The sequence below is a fragment of the Balearica regulorum genome, chromosome 5 (assembly GCF_011004875.1).
Source record: "Balearica regulorum gibbericeps isolate bBalReg1 chromosome 5, bBalReg1.pri, whole genome shotgun sequence".
Taxonomy (NCBI): Eukaryota; Metazoa; Chordata; class Aves; order Gruiformes; family Gruidae; genus Balearica; species Balearica regulorum.
Window position 1 is genome coordinate 11,535,246 of NC_046188.1, and position 17,900 is coordinate 11,553,145.

The 17,900-nt window shown below is 36.4% G+C and overlaps 1 protein-coding gene across 5 annotated transcripts in view; it reads right to left on the reverse strand.

Moving 5' to 3' along the window:
* Window positions 1-5,837: 5,837 nt before the first annotated feature.
* KLC1 (kinesin light chain 1) overlaps window positions 5,838-17,900 on the reverse strand; it is a 46,872-nt gene continuing 34,809 nt past the window's right edge. For 2 of the 5 annotated variants that reach the window (XM_075753463.1, XM_075753462.1), the window contains exons 14-16: window positions 13,120-13,250; window positions 8,535-8,601; window positions 6,779-7,147 (exon numbers count right to left, since the gene is read on the reverse strand). In XM_075753463.1, coding sequence (XP_075609578.1) covers window positions 7,082-7,147; window positions 8,535-8,601; window positions 13,120-13,250 — 264 coding nt within the window. In that variant the 3' untranslated portion in view covers window positions 6,779-7,081. Of the gene's footprint in view, window positions 7,148-8,534; window positions 8,602-13,119; window positions 13,251-14,017; window positions 14,661-17,900 lie in introns of those variants that run through there. The other 3 variants (XM_075753465.1, XM_075753466.1, XM_075753467.1) reach the window with 3 other exon arrangements.

Below are 17,900 nucleotides of genomic sequence, written 5' to 3' on the forward strand. Positions count from 1 at the left end.
TGATACATTTTTTTAAAGCTACTTTTGTTTCAGGAAGAATTAGTAGTAAAATGAAATTCTTCCTAAATGAGAGAAATAGCTGCAGCGATACATCTAAATATAAAAAAATCATCTTTTGCAATGTAGGCTTTAATGTATTTTCTTATCACTGTTTATGTACGTTCATCAGCTTGTCCTTGTGAGAGGAGTTTTTCTGAAGGAGAGTAAAGCTGTGGGCAGGTGGTGGCTGCACAGTGAAGTGTGATGTGGCAATCCCCATGTTGGGGGAAACCAGATTTCTAATTTTGTTTTAATAGCATCTAGAAATAGCCTTTACTGCAAGTGTGTATGTGCGTGTATATATACACACACACCCTTTTCCATTTCCAGATCCAAAGGGGCTCAAATTCAACCAGTTAATAATGCCTGATGGTATTTCTAGTCCTTGTGGTGACATTACATATGGCCATTCTTCTATCTGTAGGGCTTCAGAAATAACACAAAACAGCTTTGTCACAAGCAGCTATCCTATTTTAAAACCACTTGTTATTAATATTAGGAATAAAAAAATACCAGAAAGATACTTGATATTAACCTCTTAGTGCAATTTTATAGTGCTTTTGTGCTATATGGGCATATCTAGCTTCTTAGAAGTTCTAAAGAATTTTTGGAAATACTCTTTTCCACACTCTTCCTGCTTTCCAGTTTCCTCCCCTCAGAGCAAAAGCCTCTTTGGCCTCTTCCATTTAAAAAAATAACCAACCACACCCCCCCATCCCCTTGTACTGTGTGCGCCCATCCCTGAAGCTGCGTAACCAGGTGAGCAAGGGCTCTGGTCATGTTCTTCCTGATACTCTGCATGGCTCTATGATTCTTGATCAGCTACTGGACTGCTACCCCTGGTATCTTCTGTCCTTACTGCTGGGCTCTTAGCTGAACTGTGCTTCTGAAGGGCACCTTTGGCTGTTTTGATCCACCCCTGGAGCTATTACTTTTCTCAGGGTTGTGTTGTTACAGCTTCACATTTTTGTTTCTATCTTTCTTCACACTATTTATTTTCTGTTTATTTCTCTTTTCTGTTGTCCTCACACTACTGCTATGTCATCAGCTGTTTTGTGTCATTACTGAATTCAGTGTGAAAGAAAAGTAGATGAAGTTACTCGTGCACATTTTCCAAAGGCCTTTGTCCTTATTTGGCTGATGTTTGTGGGTGCCTGCTCATATCAGTCTATGATGCTCACTTGTATCACATACTTGCTAAGCTTTCAGATTTCCCCCTTCCACCCATTTCCCCAGGTTGTCCAAACAAGAAGTCTACCACAGTCTGGGGTTTTTCTGTGTAGTTACTTTGCTCAGTTCCGTCTTCTGGCAAAATGGTCTCCATGGTCTAAATGATAAAATCTCTTCCATAAATACAAGCTCAGAGACCTGTCGGTCAAAGACAAGTTCAGATACGTTTGTTCTGCAGGTATGCTGTATTAGTGAAATAGCCACCTCTTCTACCTTTCCCCTGTTGCCCCAGAAATACTCTTTAAGGCTAGAGTACAGCAGCCCTCCTTTCTTGCAGAAGTGTGGAGCTGGGTAGCAGAACGGAGCAGTTCTGTCCAGCTGTACACTTCTCTGGCAGAAGACTTCTCAGAGGACAACTGAGTGACACAAGGAAGAGAGACCTTCAGTCATCAAAGGGGACCTTGTACAAATAGCTTAACACATTGTCTCTAAATCTCTTTTCTAAAATGTCTTAATGCTTTTGTATTTGAAAATAAGCATGCTCTCTGGTATTTTTTAATAAAAATCCACCCATGAAGCTTATATGTCTTTATGTACTCAATGTAAGGAAAAAGGGAGTGCTATAGCTCAGAGGCACAGCTGCCTCAGTCTTCAAATCTTTATGTTCCATGCCTCCTTCCTAACAATAATTTTAATGAACACACATAAACTAATGCAGCATAGGTCATACTCAAATTACTCTCTTCCTTTCCAGGCCTATTTATCTGGGACAGGAACTTTAGCCAATCTATTGCTCATCCTATTGTGCTAATTTGATTTTAAAAACCAAACCCTCATGAAACCTGAACGAGCCCTCTTTGAAGCCTTATGTCAAAAGTGTTGAAACATGCTTAAGTTTTTTAATAAATGCAATTTAAGAATCTTCCCTTTATACAGCTTTATTCATCTTTGGATTTCACAACTGAGACTTGTATCTATACAGGAAAAAAACTGAAGTAATCTTTACAAAGAAGATTTACATTCTAGAATGTATTGAGTATATCATCTTTATCCTGTAAGACTACATTTAAATATTTTTCTACACTTTGAAAAGAAACTTTAAATGACACTTGAGAAACTTTTAAACAGTTTTAAATTAATCTGCAGATCTGTGATGTATTTAGAGGCCTTTTGCAGCAAAAAGAGCATAAGGGTTCTGGAAACATTGCTTTGGAAAAGTAGAACCAAATTAATTTGTGCTTGGTAAAGATAAAGAATGTACATGGCTGACCTATTAACCAAACAGATGTAGTACACCACACTAATTAAGCTCATTACAAGTTTCTTGATGAAATCACAGTGAATTACTACAGTGTTACAAGTAACATTTGTGGAAGTTTATTTTCAACAGTTTTATGGGGTGAGACAAACAGGTGAATTCTGAGTGGGATTTTGTCCATAGCTGTGACAAGCAGTAGCTACACATGGAGATCAAAATGAAGCATCTTAAAACCAATCTTGGAAGGTTTATTTTTTTAAAATCAAACATGAAATACAGTTATTGGGGGGGAAAGAGGGTCTCCCTCAAGGATACGTGGGCAATACAACTGGTTGTCTGGTTTTGCTGTTGTTGGGTTTTTTTGGTTTTTTTAAACCAGGTTCTAGAACTCAGAAGAATCCATAGAACTCATCTGGCTTAATTACACTGTCACCTACCACCACCCCGTATCATGCTTCTACTACATAATTTAAAACTAAAGACTCAACTTCCCATGCTTGAATTGTGAATTCAGTCTAACTACTGGTTTTAAAAGCTACTTCACTATGCTTGTTCCATGCTGTGTATGATTTTTAGCCTCTCTCGTGTGTGCCAGCACAACTGTTAGAGCAGCTTCAAGCTTTTTGATGTAGCTGGAGCATTAAATGAACTTTCAACTATAGTTCTCTCAAATATTTATTAAAAAGCAGCCACAACTACAGAGCAGTTTTGTAACTTCCCTGCGAGCACAAGCATTTCCCCAACAACTCAGATCTTTTGACCTCTATCAGGTGGGGGCACTGGGCTTTGCTTCTTGCTTTGTTATTGCAGGTTTTTGGGTTTTTATTAAAAAAACCCCACACTATTAACCTGGACTATTCAGTGTACTGAGACTATTGTGAATGGTTTGGGGGAGCAATAATCAAATGTAGATGTTCAGTATTTCCCTCAATTCTAAACTATTTAAAAAAAAATAGGAGCCAATGTTTATACCAATACTTCTGTAAGTCTGTGACAAATGTGACAGCATCATATCTTTTAACATTTATTCTCTCAGTACAGGCTAACATTACCAAAAATGCAATTCTCTTAGCAGCTTTCAGACAAAATACATGACCTGCATAACAAAAACTAAATTCACTTTAACTCATCAAGTATTGTAAACACACCATCAATGAAGCACTGCACGCCCCTTTTACTATGTATTTACAACAGAACCACACCGTTTGCAAAATTACTGGATTCAAATGGTACAATTTAAGCACAAATACTTCTCAAGCTTAAAACCATTTTCATTTACTACCATTCAGAAGGGCCTGGGGGGGGCAGGGGGAATGAGGGATGTTGTTTGTTTTAAGAAAAGGTACAAACTCTAGCTACCATGTCCAATTATTTTTCCATTGTTTAAGTGCTATGTTCTATCACTGCAGTACTCCCAAGCACAAACATCACAGCAATAGTTCAGTTACTCCTCTTAAGAGCAAATCATGAAACAGTTACATTTTACAGTAATATTTAGTAAGACCTAAACTCAAGACCAAACATTGTCATTACTGCCAACAACCAGCACACCACCAGACAAGACAGAAGGCTGACAGGTACCCTTCTATCCATAAGAGTTCAACATACAATTCATCCTACGCACAACCCTTGCTGTTAAACCCCAGGAGAAGAGAGGAACTGGCCTAAGCAGGAGTCCTCATTATGTTTTTAATTAAGGTCACCCTTACAATTCTGGGCAAGGACAAAGGTGCTAGATTAAAATGCTGTCTGTTTTGAAGGTCTTTTCTAGTTTTCTGTTTCAGAGCTGTTGATTTAGTTCGGTACTGAAGACATCCGAGAGTTCTACAGTCAGGTATTTTGGGTTTATGCTTTATGCAGACTGTTAGCTACAACTGGAACGGAGAAATTCAGACATTTTTATGTAAAAGCCAAGTGAGAAGCCCACCTGACATTTACAGGTATACAAACCATGTCCTGAAACTAAGTAATTCATGATTCAGTCACAAGGAAGGCTGACCTTCAATTTGGTTTTGTACTTTACAAGTTTTGAACTGCAAACAGGTCATTGGCCCATAACTGTAAGGACTGGGGATTTATGAATTGAAATTTTTTTCTTTGAAAAAAAAAAAAACCCTTTTAAATGTAAGAATTGTTTAATAAGCAGTAGCTCAACAATTTCATCTTCCAACATGCTTTAAAATACTATATAAAAGTTTAAAACATTTAAAAGCACATTACTAGTAATGCCACCAACAGTAAGATCCTGAACAAGAAAGTTCCCTATCACCATCAATATACCATGGTCTTGCATTTTAAAAATTTAATGTACATTGGTTAAATATTTTATTGCTATTTACACAAGTTTTTGGGGGGTTTCTTTGGGGGGAGGCTATAAAAATAATTTTCTTTCAAAGCTGAAAGATCAATGTCGAAAACACATTGTTCAGTTTCTTTTAAGTAATTCCTTATTACCAAAATCAGTTTTGCTTCTAAATGGTTTTGTGGGTTTTTTTGGAAGTCAAATTTTTGTAAAAGTCTTGGGAGTGAACCATGGAGCTCTACAAGCGTGTTACAAGGCTCACTGAGCCGCTCCTATAGCAGCAGCATCCTGCTGGCGTGAAACAGGCTGACTGCACGGGGTTGCAGTGCAAGTTTCTCGGAGGACATCGCAGCAGGCTGCCCAGTGCAGCGAGGGCTGCGCAGGCTTCTCCCGCCAGCCCCAGTCAGGGGGACACAGGTACCCACCCAGCTCAGCACCCTGAGGTACAGCTCCTTGTGCACTGCCGGCTCCGTCTGGCATTGTGCAGGGAACCAAAGTCACCCACAGGTGCATATAACGTGTTCTGCTTGGGGGGGGGGGGGAAGTATATATATTATGTATATTTTTATATAAAAAGCTCTTAATAAAATGATTAAAACTCAAGAGTCTACATTACATGAGTTTACATTGTTAAGGTAACTGAGCAACAATCTGTTCTTGCTCAGGTTCATTAATGAATTGCACTACTCAGTGCTAAAACTTCTACACATTAGCAGCATCGTATCCCACCACCTCTAAACTGTCTTTATAGCAGGTATACCATACGCAGCTTTCTTCAGAGAAATGCTAATAAGGTATTAGCATAACTGGTAAACATAGTTAAGTGCATTACATATACAACTTTTTGCATCAGTTATCATAACCAACTTAAAACCAGATGCAAAAACAGTCAAATACTTCTACGAAGTACTAATTCTAATGACTTCACAGCCTGTTCAAATACTAACACCTGCCTATGTCTCTGTTTTACCTCCTTCGGTTGGTGCTAACCTTGAGTGAATATTCCAGCTTTTCCCCAAGTTAATTTCGTTCAGCATTTTCCAACGCACAACTATGACCACAAATACATTTGTACGCACACTGGTTGGTTTTTTTTACTTTCTCATCCAACGTCACATGAATAAGAATTTTTACAAAAGATGAACAAAATTACAAGCTTTACAGAAAAGCAAAAGGAAATACTAGTGTCTATAAAAAACTTAAAACATACATACTTAGTTCCAGCAGCAGTCCTGTATACAGACAGCATATATATTAACCGTAAGTAGATTTAACATGGATGTGTGGTCAAACAAGTGGCTTGCCACTGGGGCCTGTCAGACTTGAGCGGTCCTTTTGCACAGCAGCTACTCCACAGTGTAACAGCCTAGCGTGCAGCTGCCCTCTTCTGCGGTCATTGGCTGTGACGGAGAAAGGCAGGATTTGGGATCAGCATCAGGAAACGTGGCGCACCTTCAGCAAGCAGAGAATGGGATTGCAAATTCCAGTGGACAAGCAAGAAACCTGAGGCTTGACGTTTCCCTAAGAGCAACAGCAGCTGCTCTGGGACAGGCGCAGTCCAGAACTCAACCAGACAAGGTAAAGATCAAAACATTTTTCTGTTTCTCCTGATCAACATGAGCCGTCCTACCTCCATCAATTATTGTGCCCTAAGACTTCTATCAACAAGTGTCAAAGTTACGGTCACGGGTATTGCTATTCGTGCTACCTATATGTAATGTAACCCCAACCATCTCTTTGTAAAATTTAATAGCTCAATCTAGTGGTTAAGTAAGCCATGTGTAAGTGCTGTTTTGCCAGCTAAGGTTTCTAACTTTACAATAACCTGTGGTGCAAAGGAAAGCCCCACCAATACAGTATGCTCAATTTGAATTTATACAGTAATGCACATAAATTTATCCTTTTCTCATTTCAGCCCTGTATATATTTACTGCTACACATTTAATTTTGCCTGCATTTTCAAACATCTTTTAATTTTGGTATGCTTTAAATATGTTTGTATTTTTACCTTTTTTTTTTTTGGCTGCTGTACTATTCAGATCTATTTAAGAAATCAACGTAAGTAGCATGAACAGGAGCAGTGCAACGAGCAATATACCTCTATCTAGTTTTCCTTTAGAAGAAAATATCCACTAATGATGTGTTTAAAATTGTTCCTATTTAGAAAAGTAAAAACAGCAGTCCATTGGAAAAAACCCAACAAAATCTACAAACTAGGTGTTCCTATACGTAATGATGAGGAACCAAAGCTTTGAAGGTCTCAGTGCTTCTTTATTCACCAAGGAATATTAGCTAGCTTCTCTCCAAGAATCTCAATGCGCCAGATCAGTATGACTGACACTCAAAGCTCTCGAGTCTGTCAGACAATTATTTCGTTCCTGTGTGAAGGGGAAAACAAACAAACAAACAAATTAAGCAGATGCCCAGACAGTTCAAGCAAGTAAACAAAAGTACTACTTTTAACAAACAGGAACAAACAAATAAAAGGAACTATGGAGACCAGGCCTTGTTCATGCTGGGTAAGGGGACGCTCTACTGTGTTCTAATAAATACCTTTTACCCCAACTTTCAAACAACTAGCAAAACTGAAAAGATCTATTGGTATGTCTATACACCTTTTGCAATCCTGACCCAAGTCTTACCAGAAATGCAAGAGCCCATCTATGGGAATTGCCATGAGTGTCTAGTGGGTGAACTAGAAAAGTTCACAAGAAATAAGAACTAATTTTAACATCGCATTGTACAAACAAATTATGCCACTGAAGTCACATCACTTACACACTAAGGATGCAGTTTAGAGGCACCAAGGGCATGACTTTGTGAAACCTCAGTGCTGTTGCTGCAGAGAGTTACGCTTTACCCTGGATATTTTTTTTTTGGTTGAAGTTCAGCCTAAGCAAAGTTTTGCATACATTGCACACCACAGAAAACTCTGCAGTACGCTCATTAGAGGTAATATAGCTAAGACACCTTTATGCCACTCAACAGTAAAACAGGAGCCATACAGTTTGGGTTTTCTTGCTACTAGTAGGACAACTAGTGATGAAGATCCTCACGTACATTTTTGTTAGTACAGAAGCAATTTTATCTTCCTAAAATTAGTTGCAGTTACTGTGTTAGTACAGTGCATAACAGTGTTTAGAGCACACAGCATTGCTAGCTTACTTGACATAAGAAACAGTGACTTATTAGGTAAAAACAGGAAATGGGAAGTAGGAATTGGGCACACCATCTACAGTTAAGCAAAATAAGATTTGATATTAGCAGAAGCACAACGTAGATGAGACAACCCTTTAGAGACTGCTCCTGTACAACCTCAGAAACACCTGAAGTCACATTTAAGGGAAATCTGAAAGTCTACAGCAATTAAGGCGATTGGGCCCTTTGGAATAAAAGGGCTGAAGTAAAAAATATTTAGTAACTGGGTTTTAAAAGTTCTTGGGTTTTTTAATTAGTGTTTACAAGAACATAAGAATCCAGAAGTTTCATATCCACTGTAATAGTTAGACGGTCCAAAGCCAGAGACTGCTTAACATCATTAAAGCCAATACTCTTTACTGGTCGGACTTAAGCCCCTGCTTAAAATTAAGCATAATTCACAAAAGTGTTATGGAACGATGCCTTAAGCATACGCTTTAAACATCTTACTGAAGTAGGATCTTACCAATCACTGGGAGTTTGTTGGTTTATTATTTATCATACTCTTTTTATCCCAAACCCTACTAATGATATCTATTTTTGTAAGAGTATTGTAGGGCTTCTTACTTGAAAATGATCTTCAGTAGCCTTGCCACCCATGTTAAGAACATTCAGAGAACTGGCACGCTTCATGCTGCAACCAGGACAGTGAACATGCAAGGATAAACCAATCAGAATAGCTGAAAACTAACAGCTCTAACAACACAAGTATAACAACGAGCAACACACAGTTAAGGGAGTTTGAACAATGCCCCAAAACTCATCTAAGTTATGTAATTATGACTATCCCTCAGAATATGTTTATATTTGGTTCTAAATTACATATAAAACCAAAAAAATTATGAGCTCCTCAGAGCTAAATCATTTCAGGCAACTGCTTGAATTTCAACTCAAAATTCCAATTTTAAAGCACATCAATTAATACACTGACTTAGCACTGATCTTTAATTAGCTAATTCTCAGTTTCAATTTTATGCAGCTTCTTACAAAAGCATCAAAACATTCAGACAGTTTAGGAAAAAAATGCAAAACATGAGTCAGTTTGTCACGTAGGCAGCATTTAGCTTGGAAAAGCTACAAAAACCATTAGTGTAGTACTTTCTGCCTCATCTAGGTAAGTCTCCAGAATCTATTTCAAAAAGCATTTCAAAATCCTTTGATTTTAAACATTTCAGAGTGAAGGGAAACAAACACGGTTGCTGCTATTAACTCCGGTTATGCTTTTGGCTTGACAATGCTCCGAGCAGTGGTAACAACAGCCCTAGGCTACTGTACTGAAAGCAACAGATGAGGGGAAAAAAAAAATAATCACCTACACAGGAGCTACTGACAATCAAAACATCTACTGCTGTTTGTGATGAGGGTTAATAATTTATCTACCTTTCTCAAACATACACAAAATTTAACAAAAATGTTAAAATGTGTAATGAAATTCAAGCCTTAAGCTCCCTATCATCACAGTGACTATGACAGGGATGTCTGCTGTCCTTTATCCCAAATTGTCTGTACGTTACACAGAATGTTGATTTTTCACTAGCTCTTTAACTATTTCAAGCCTACTAAATGAGGACTTTGAATACATATTTGATGAACTATTCACAACAAGACAATGAGGCCCTGATCAGCAGCACTATCTCCAGCTTTAGAGACAACTGGCCAATGCACATTTTCCAATGCCTTCCAGTAACATGGAAAGGTTTATCCATACAGATCACACCAGATAAATTAACCAGTTTTCTTTCTACTGAAGCAAGACTACTAACAGTCAAAGTCAAGCACGAGTTTTAAATGCTTTCATGAAGCAAAGGCTTAGCAGAATAATGAACACTGACACAGACAACAGCTGCAACATAACACAGGCTTACTAGGTTTTCCTAGTGTTAAGTTTGAACCTTTCAAAAGCTAGAATGCACACAACTTAAAATATTTGACATGAGTGTTAGCAACAACAAAGCGAGGACTCATGCACAATATACACCTCATTTATTCAAGGAAACATGTACAACAGAGGTTATATGTGGAAGTCGAAGGAAGTTAATCTGTAAAACACAAACAAAATGTTACATAAAAGTCTCAGGAAGAGCATAGAGGTTTATGGAAAACATTCCAGGGAAATAGACTATCCACCCGTAAAAATTTACACATGTAGTTTTAGGTTCTTGCTGAAGTGCTAATTAAAAAAAATAATTACCACATGCCAGATAGTACCATATGTGGGGTTTTCTCTTCTAAAAATCAACATACTTAACTTCAGTTTGGCAAATGCACTTTTAATGCCCTTTGAGTTAGAAACATGATTGCCCAAACAGCAAGGACACATGCAGTCGCTTTCCTGGTGCATAAGTAATAGCAATAATGAAAGCTTTTTTTTTTTTTCCTTTTAAATTACAAATTTTAACTGTTCTGCTATATGATTGAACTATTAAAATTGAAAAAAATCAAACCTAACACTAGATAAGCAAAGTTAAGTTATTGCAGAACTGAATTCTGATAGACGACAAAAAAAGTAGTAGTACCATGCTTCAGGTATCGTGGATATCAAAGAACAGTTCTTAAGAGATTTCTTCTTTGTCAAAAAGGCTTTTGCACGATTTTAAAGAAACTGATGAGTTTTCCACTTTATTCTCTCCAACTTTCTGTATCAACCAACACCATGAAAACGACACCTTTCTTTCACACTGTGATATTAATGTTTCTCTATTAGAGTGTTTCTCATTTAGAATCCCACCAGCACTGTCAGTTACTATTTCCAGAAGCACAGTATCAGCACCAGGGGTGTGCTGGTAAGGAGGGAGGCACAGGAAGTCTTCTACCTAGACTGGCTGACTCGATAGCAAAAATATTTAGCATAGTGCATATATATATATATATCAGTATTCAGTTTAGCAAACACACTAAAACCAAAGGTTTGCATAATAAAACCTGAATATCCCTTTATTAAACTCAGAAGCATTAAAAAAAATCATTCTATTTACTGAAGTTTCTTCAGAAAATACAATCAAAATGACTTCCTGGAATATCGATATGTATAGCTACTCTTCATGATCTACAGAGCTGGTGTTTAGTACCAGGAATCTTAGCTGGTTTAATAACAAATGCAAATATAAATTAAGATTTTAAAGTTTCTGTATCATACAAGAACAAACATTGTAATATTTCTTGTCTTACAGTCAATGTGCATATCTACATAAAAGCCTGCCAATACACTTATTGCAAGTTTTAAAAATAAATTATTCTTTGAGAACTACAGTAACATCTAAAAAAACAAGAATATCTTGTCAAAAAGGGGAAAGCAAGAACGATACTGCCTGGTTTTAAAATTTGTTTCACATTAATGTCTTTCAGGAAATCTTGTCTGGTGATACAGACCCCACGATATAATTAATGTTAGTGTGGGTAGATTACTTCTACGTTGGCCGAGTAACACTACCGAAGTGCAGACAATAAAAAGGCTGAGGAGCTCTTATGAGACACTGCAAAGACAAATGTCTTCAGTTACACATAAGCGTAATTTCCTACACCTATAAGCACGCAGTTACTACTTTATCTGCAGAAGAAGTTAGCTCTACTACAGAGAATAAGGAATAAAAATTCCTAGCTTTTAAGAAACCAAAAACCTTTCCATGTCTCACAAAAGTGAGGAGAAAATGCAAAATTAGCTATGAATATATGCATCTCTTCATATAAGAATATACCTGAACCATGGTGTATGAACTCTAGACAGAACTGGATAGAAACAGAAAACCAACATACAAAAATTCTAATACTGAAGACAAAGAAGGAAATCCCTTTTATTCTCTTTTGGCTTGCATTTGCTTGTTTTCCCTAAAGCATTTTGTATTTACACATTCCCTTCTTCTCATTACATGTTTTTCACAGTTTATTCCAAATCTGTCATCTCAGAGTCAGTTCCTAATGATGCCCCAATAAATGCAAAGGGATTTTTGACCTTGAATTTGATTCAGTGCCTTCAACATCAGTCTCTGGCAGCCGAGAGTAAAATTTTAATTAACTTCTAAAAATCAGATCAGTCTGAGTTTGAAACAGATAGGCGAGAAAGAGGATTCTACATGTTTTGCAGCTGTACACAATGTTTTACAGCCCCATAAAAACAGTAAGGCAAAACTTCACTGGAGCACTTACAAAAACACATTGACAACCTGCTCCAGATCACTGTCTCAGCTATTACCCATCATCTACTATACTACTCATAGGTCCACTTGCTCCACCAGAAGTTACTCCAAGTTCTCCAATTTAACCCTTTTAAAGCATAATTCAAATTCACATTGTCATACAGTTTCCTGTCAACTGAATGAGTTCCAGTTTTCCACAGCAAGGGAAAAAACCTTGAAAACTGATTGAAATTATGTTGGGGGTGAGGGGGAACACCCCCAAGTGCTATTATAAAAACAATAGTACATTTTAACATTTCAACTTCTCTGCAGCAGCCAAAAAATGATTAATGTTTTTATGCAGTTATTAGAAATATTACATATATCCAAACCCATAACCATATGGTAAATAGGAAAGAGTGAGAAGTCATATTCATTAAAATTTGATTTTTACCACTGACTTCACTGAGGCCAAAATGTTAATGAGATGTACAACTAGGTTCAAGTTTTTCAACATTTTCCTCCGCTCTCTGAAATATGGGTTTTCCAAAAATAGAAACTGAGAAGGCTCAAGTCAGGAATTCTCTTTATACTCACAGCAATGTATAAAGCTATAAAGAATATATCAAGACATTAAGCTATATCAAGAACGTTAGTTGTAGTCAAGCTTTTATTTTAAAAATCAGTAACATTTATTATTCTTCACTGCTGTGTGAAAAGGAGAATTTTGCAGGTAACTAACATTTAACAATAATTCTATGAGGCTTTTCTAGTTTTCAAGCAGCTAAAGCAGTAAAAAAGGAAGAAACACTGTTAAAGTTGAGTTAACTCTTAAAAGCAAATATAATTCCTCAAATGTTACAGAACTTTCATTATCAGTTTAAGAAATTATTTTCTATTTTATATTTCTTTGAGATACAAATCTGTATGATATGCAGTTAGCTAAGCAGAGAAGAAAACACTGCCCTAGGTATCGCACTAGTCTACAGTGGGGGGCACAGAACGAGGGCACACCGGCACAGCTAAGAATAGATAATTACCCTGGATTCTTTGGTTCACTGTCTCGTGAACTTCCTCCCTTCAGCTTTCTAACCAGCTTCTCACTGCTGCGTCTAATGGAAGCACGAAGTTTGCTAAAGGAGCCACTGCGTTTTAAAGATCCAGTGCCATCCTGAAAAAAATTGAAGAAATGTGAAAATGCAAGAGTTTGTTGCCCTCCCCCAAACCTGGTTCAAAAATATTTCACTGAGGGAAAAAAAGTTTTTATTGCTATTAATACATACTTGGTACAATTACCCAAAGACATAATACCATATAGCTACAGCTTTACCAAAACAAAAGGGTTCCTTCCAAACTGTAACAAAGATTTCTAACATGTGAAGACATGCTCAAGCCATGATTCATAATAGTTAATAAAACCCCACCACAGTAGTCAAACAATTCACCATCACCATGTTATCATGTCATATAAGTGCATGGTTTTAACAGAGTACAAGCCCCAAGCAAAAGCATTCCAGCAGAGTCTGAGAAAAAAAAACCCTGGTTTATTTTTTCTAAACACCTACATTACTTGCAAACATGTTTAATTAATCCTAAAATCCTTAAACAAAAACATTTCTGATCAGAAACATGTACAGTTAAATTCTTATGCTTCATTTTAACTTTCACTAAGAAAATGTAAAACATGATGAAATGAATTTTTTGTACATTGCATTCATGTTTTACAGTGCTGTGCTGATGCAAAACAGCCTCCAATTGACGACAATACTATTTTTAAACTTTTTACTCTTAAAAAAACCCCCACAACTAACCCAAACCCAACAGTTTAGTAGGATTAGAAGTGACCACTTCCTACTTCATAGGAATCCTATGTGATTACGAAAGAAGCATTGTAAAAGAAGAAAGTAAAGTACTACTAAGCAGACAGAGACAGACACCTGAGTTGGAGTGAGTTTATTAGAAGTTAGAAAGATAAATACACAAATCACTGAACACCAAGATTAGTAGAGAAAAGCATAATTGCCAAAATCTCACACAAAGACTAAACAGCAATGCTACTTTAGAATAATCATAAGTGAAGACATCCAGAGTTCCATATTGATGTTAACCATGTAATAGGTCTCTAAATACATTTTAAAGCACTTGAAGAACATGCCTTACTTTTACAGGTTTTGTTTTTCTCCTGTAAAGATCACCGTCATGCCATTTCAATAATACCTTGTGTGATATTTTTAACTACCTTTTTTCCATAGTGAACAGCTACTTATAAAGTTCATCATTACTTGGTTGGGGTTTGGGTTTTGTTTTTTTTACTAATGTATTACACAGCAAATGGTTGTAATAACATTTTGTATGACTAGATACATATCTGGCAAAGCTACACATGTACAGAAATAGAAAACCAAAAAAAGACACCAGCACTGAAGGAATGGCCAGTTTACAGGGAAGTGTAGCTCTGACAAGAATCTTAAGGGGTTTGCTAAAACACAGCAGTCAGTACTGAAGAAAGAAGTTAAAGCTTGAAGATGGTGCACGCCCGTCATGCAGGAGACAGTATAAGAATCACAAAAGGCATCTAGGCCTGTCAGAAACGGAGAGAGAAAAACTGAATGAAACTGTTGGGAAAAATTCAACAGTTTTCAAATTTTGAACAGTTATGTTTACAGTATTTCTAGGTCACATTCAAGACAATTTTTTCCCCAGAGGAAGCATTTGCACTGCCCTTAGTACAAAGTGCAGGCCCTTGCAATTACCAGAACGTACGGATTTATACGGTTTCGCCTATATCACTTATATGCGACTTACAAACAAGCATGAATGATGCTGTGCATTCTGTAAGTTTGAATTACAAAATACAGAACACCTTTAAGAAGGGATAGCTTTAGTATTACATTTTGTAAATACAGGACTTTTTTTTTTCAGCTGACATTAACGCAAAAATAAAGGGGGGAAAAAAACAACAGAAGAAAGGAACAGAGCAAGGTGCATTCATTTCAGCTTTAACTTCTGTCAGGAATTTTCTTTGAAACAAAACTGCAAGAAGAAAGAGGTCTTCCCTAACCTCCAGACAAAATTCTGTTCATTTCTTTAAGGAATTAGAATCCAACTGACCTCATGAGTATTTTTTATAACATAGAAATTTCCCTAATGCAGTGGAACATTTCCCTAAGGCAGCTGAAAGAATCCACCTTTTAATATAAGCTGTAATTCAAATTACACGCTTTCCGTTCTGTGTTAAGTACGGAAACCATTACTGAGAGTCTTAAGATAACAATTTTGAGAGCCTTTACCTATAGCAACAGGAATGAACAGTAATTAAAATTATTCTTGGAAATGGCAAAATGCCTTGCTACTAAGTGATTAGAAGATCAAAATCTAACCAAGTATTTATGTCTCAAACTAAACTGCATATATTGCTCACACTTAAAAACAGACTTCAGCTTTGCAGGACTGAATAAATCGAAGTCTAAATTCCAATTAGAAGTATTAGATCAGTGAAAAGGCTAATTATTCCTCTGGTCTTAAACCAGTGATGCTATAGAAGTGATAATGATCCAAAGAACAAAAGGCAAGACAAATTTGGTAGGTATAGAGTGTAACTTTTATTATGCTAACTAGCACATTAGGAATAAATAGACAAGCTTTTGGGTACTTCAAATCTGAAATAAAAACATTGAACTTCCAAGTTAAACACTAACTCCATGATTAACAAAACACCTTTAAAGCATGATTTTAGGATTAAAAAAATCTTCTAACTCTACTGTAAATAAATTAAAAGAAACCCCACAGATATATCCATTTCTATGGCAAAGTTTAACTGTCAAATTTTATGTCACTCAGGATGAGAATCACCTTATTACTTTTGCTTACACCTCCCCACCATCATCATCACCTGTACTTTGTAGTTATCTGCTACAACGCTGCTCTGACACTTCTTAAAGAAGAGCAACTCTGGCTGCGCTATGGTAGTGAAATGTATTGCTTTCATTTCACACCTAAAAGCGGACTTATGTGCCCAAAAGCTTGTCTTTTTGAACCATATAGGTTGGAATAATAAGAGATACTTCCTCACACTAAAAACATTGTCTTAAATTAAACACTATCATACCATGAAGATTTTTATCTGTCCTCTAACTGGCCACAAGATTGATTTACAAAAACGTCAATTACAGATACCCACTGCCATTTTTACATGCATATATAATAAGAGATACAAATCTTGGGATTTCTACCCTGAATTTTTAAGACCAAGTATTTATTTGCATTTTCAAGTATCTTCTGTTAATTTTAAGGGATGGACATAACCTCAACTTAACATGTCTGGTTTAATAGTCAACGGCAGATTTACTTCAACAGGTATTTCAGTTCTTTTTGAAAGAGCAGAAGACATTATGTCAAAGCATATCATGCTTAATATTAAATATAGAAGTCACTTAATTACAATAAATCTTCCAAAAAAATTTTTTTGCTGAAGTTTGTTGCTTTACACACTCCACCTATTCTCTCTGATAGCCAAGAACATGAGTCAGCATGAGGACTTCAGAAGAATTTAAACAGAAAAGGCAGGCCTCTCTTCAGACTCTGCACACACAAGTAAAAACTTCTACTATACTTTATGAATCAGAATATTTTGTCTGGAGGGAACACACAAGGGTAAAAAAAAACAACCCTACATTATATGAAGTAGAGGGAAGAACAGCACTGAGATAGAAACACTAGCAGGGTAGGAGAGAGAGTTGCCCACTTTATGTAAAACGTGTAATACAAAATACTTTAAGAGGGGAAAAAAAGAAATAACAAAGATGAGAATAAAGCAATGCCACTTCAGCACACTAAAAATGAAAAATTTGTTTGCCTTCAGAGGTGAAAATTTAATTTTTCAGATCAACAAATTTTATCACTGAGTTTGATTCAAATATTGACCTAGAAATACTGTCTATTGCTTTTCCAGAAGGTCTTTTCAATCCAAAACCTGCATGCTTGATTAATTAATGTCAATAACAGAAAAAAGTTTAATCCATTAAGAACATATAGTCATGCAAAGTACAGCGAAAATTAAGGGAGGAGTACAGTACACAGTTCTAATGCTGAATGGGCAAAATGAGAATTAAAAAGAGAGTTATCCAACCTTACTTTGGCTTTATTTATGATGCAGTATTATTCACAATAGATGCTGATTGACTGTCTTGGCACTGAGAACACCAATGCCAAGAAAACAATAATAAAGAGACAAAAGCAAAGATGGAAAGAACATTCTCCTTTAAGAGTAAAGCAGGATGTGTTTTATCAAAGTTTCTTTGAAATACTAAACTTTGTCTCATGTAGCTAAAAAAACCCCAAAAAGTAAGAAAAAAAAAGATTGCTATTGTAAAAGAAATGAAACTTCAGGACACTCAATATTGCAAAGTAGGCTACTTCCCCTCCCACAAAGCAAAAGCAGGCAACATCACTTTTATAATCTAACAGAGTATTTTCAGCAGAACTGCAGCTGGGAGTTAGTTAACAGTGCAATATATATCCCATTGCCAGCAATGGGATAGAGCATGGGAAAGCTGGTGACAGAAACAACCAACTACATAAGCCAGATCAGTAACTGAAAGCTTGCACTGTCTTTCTAATAAAGGAAAACAATGGTTAGAAAAAATGCAAGTGTAATCACATTATATATATGTTTTTACTTTATGACAATCAGTGCTATACAGTGAAGCCAATGTATGAGAAACAAAAAGCCCTGACTCCAGTCAAATTCTAATATGGCAAAGTGATAGAAATATTTCACTTAAGAAATGTGAAGTTACTGCCACGTTGTTATGTAACGGCA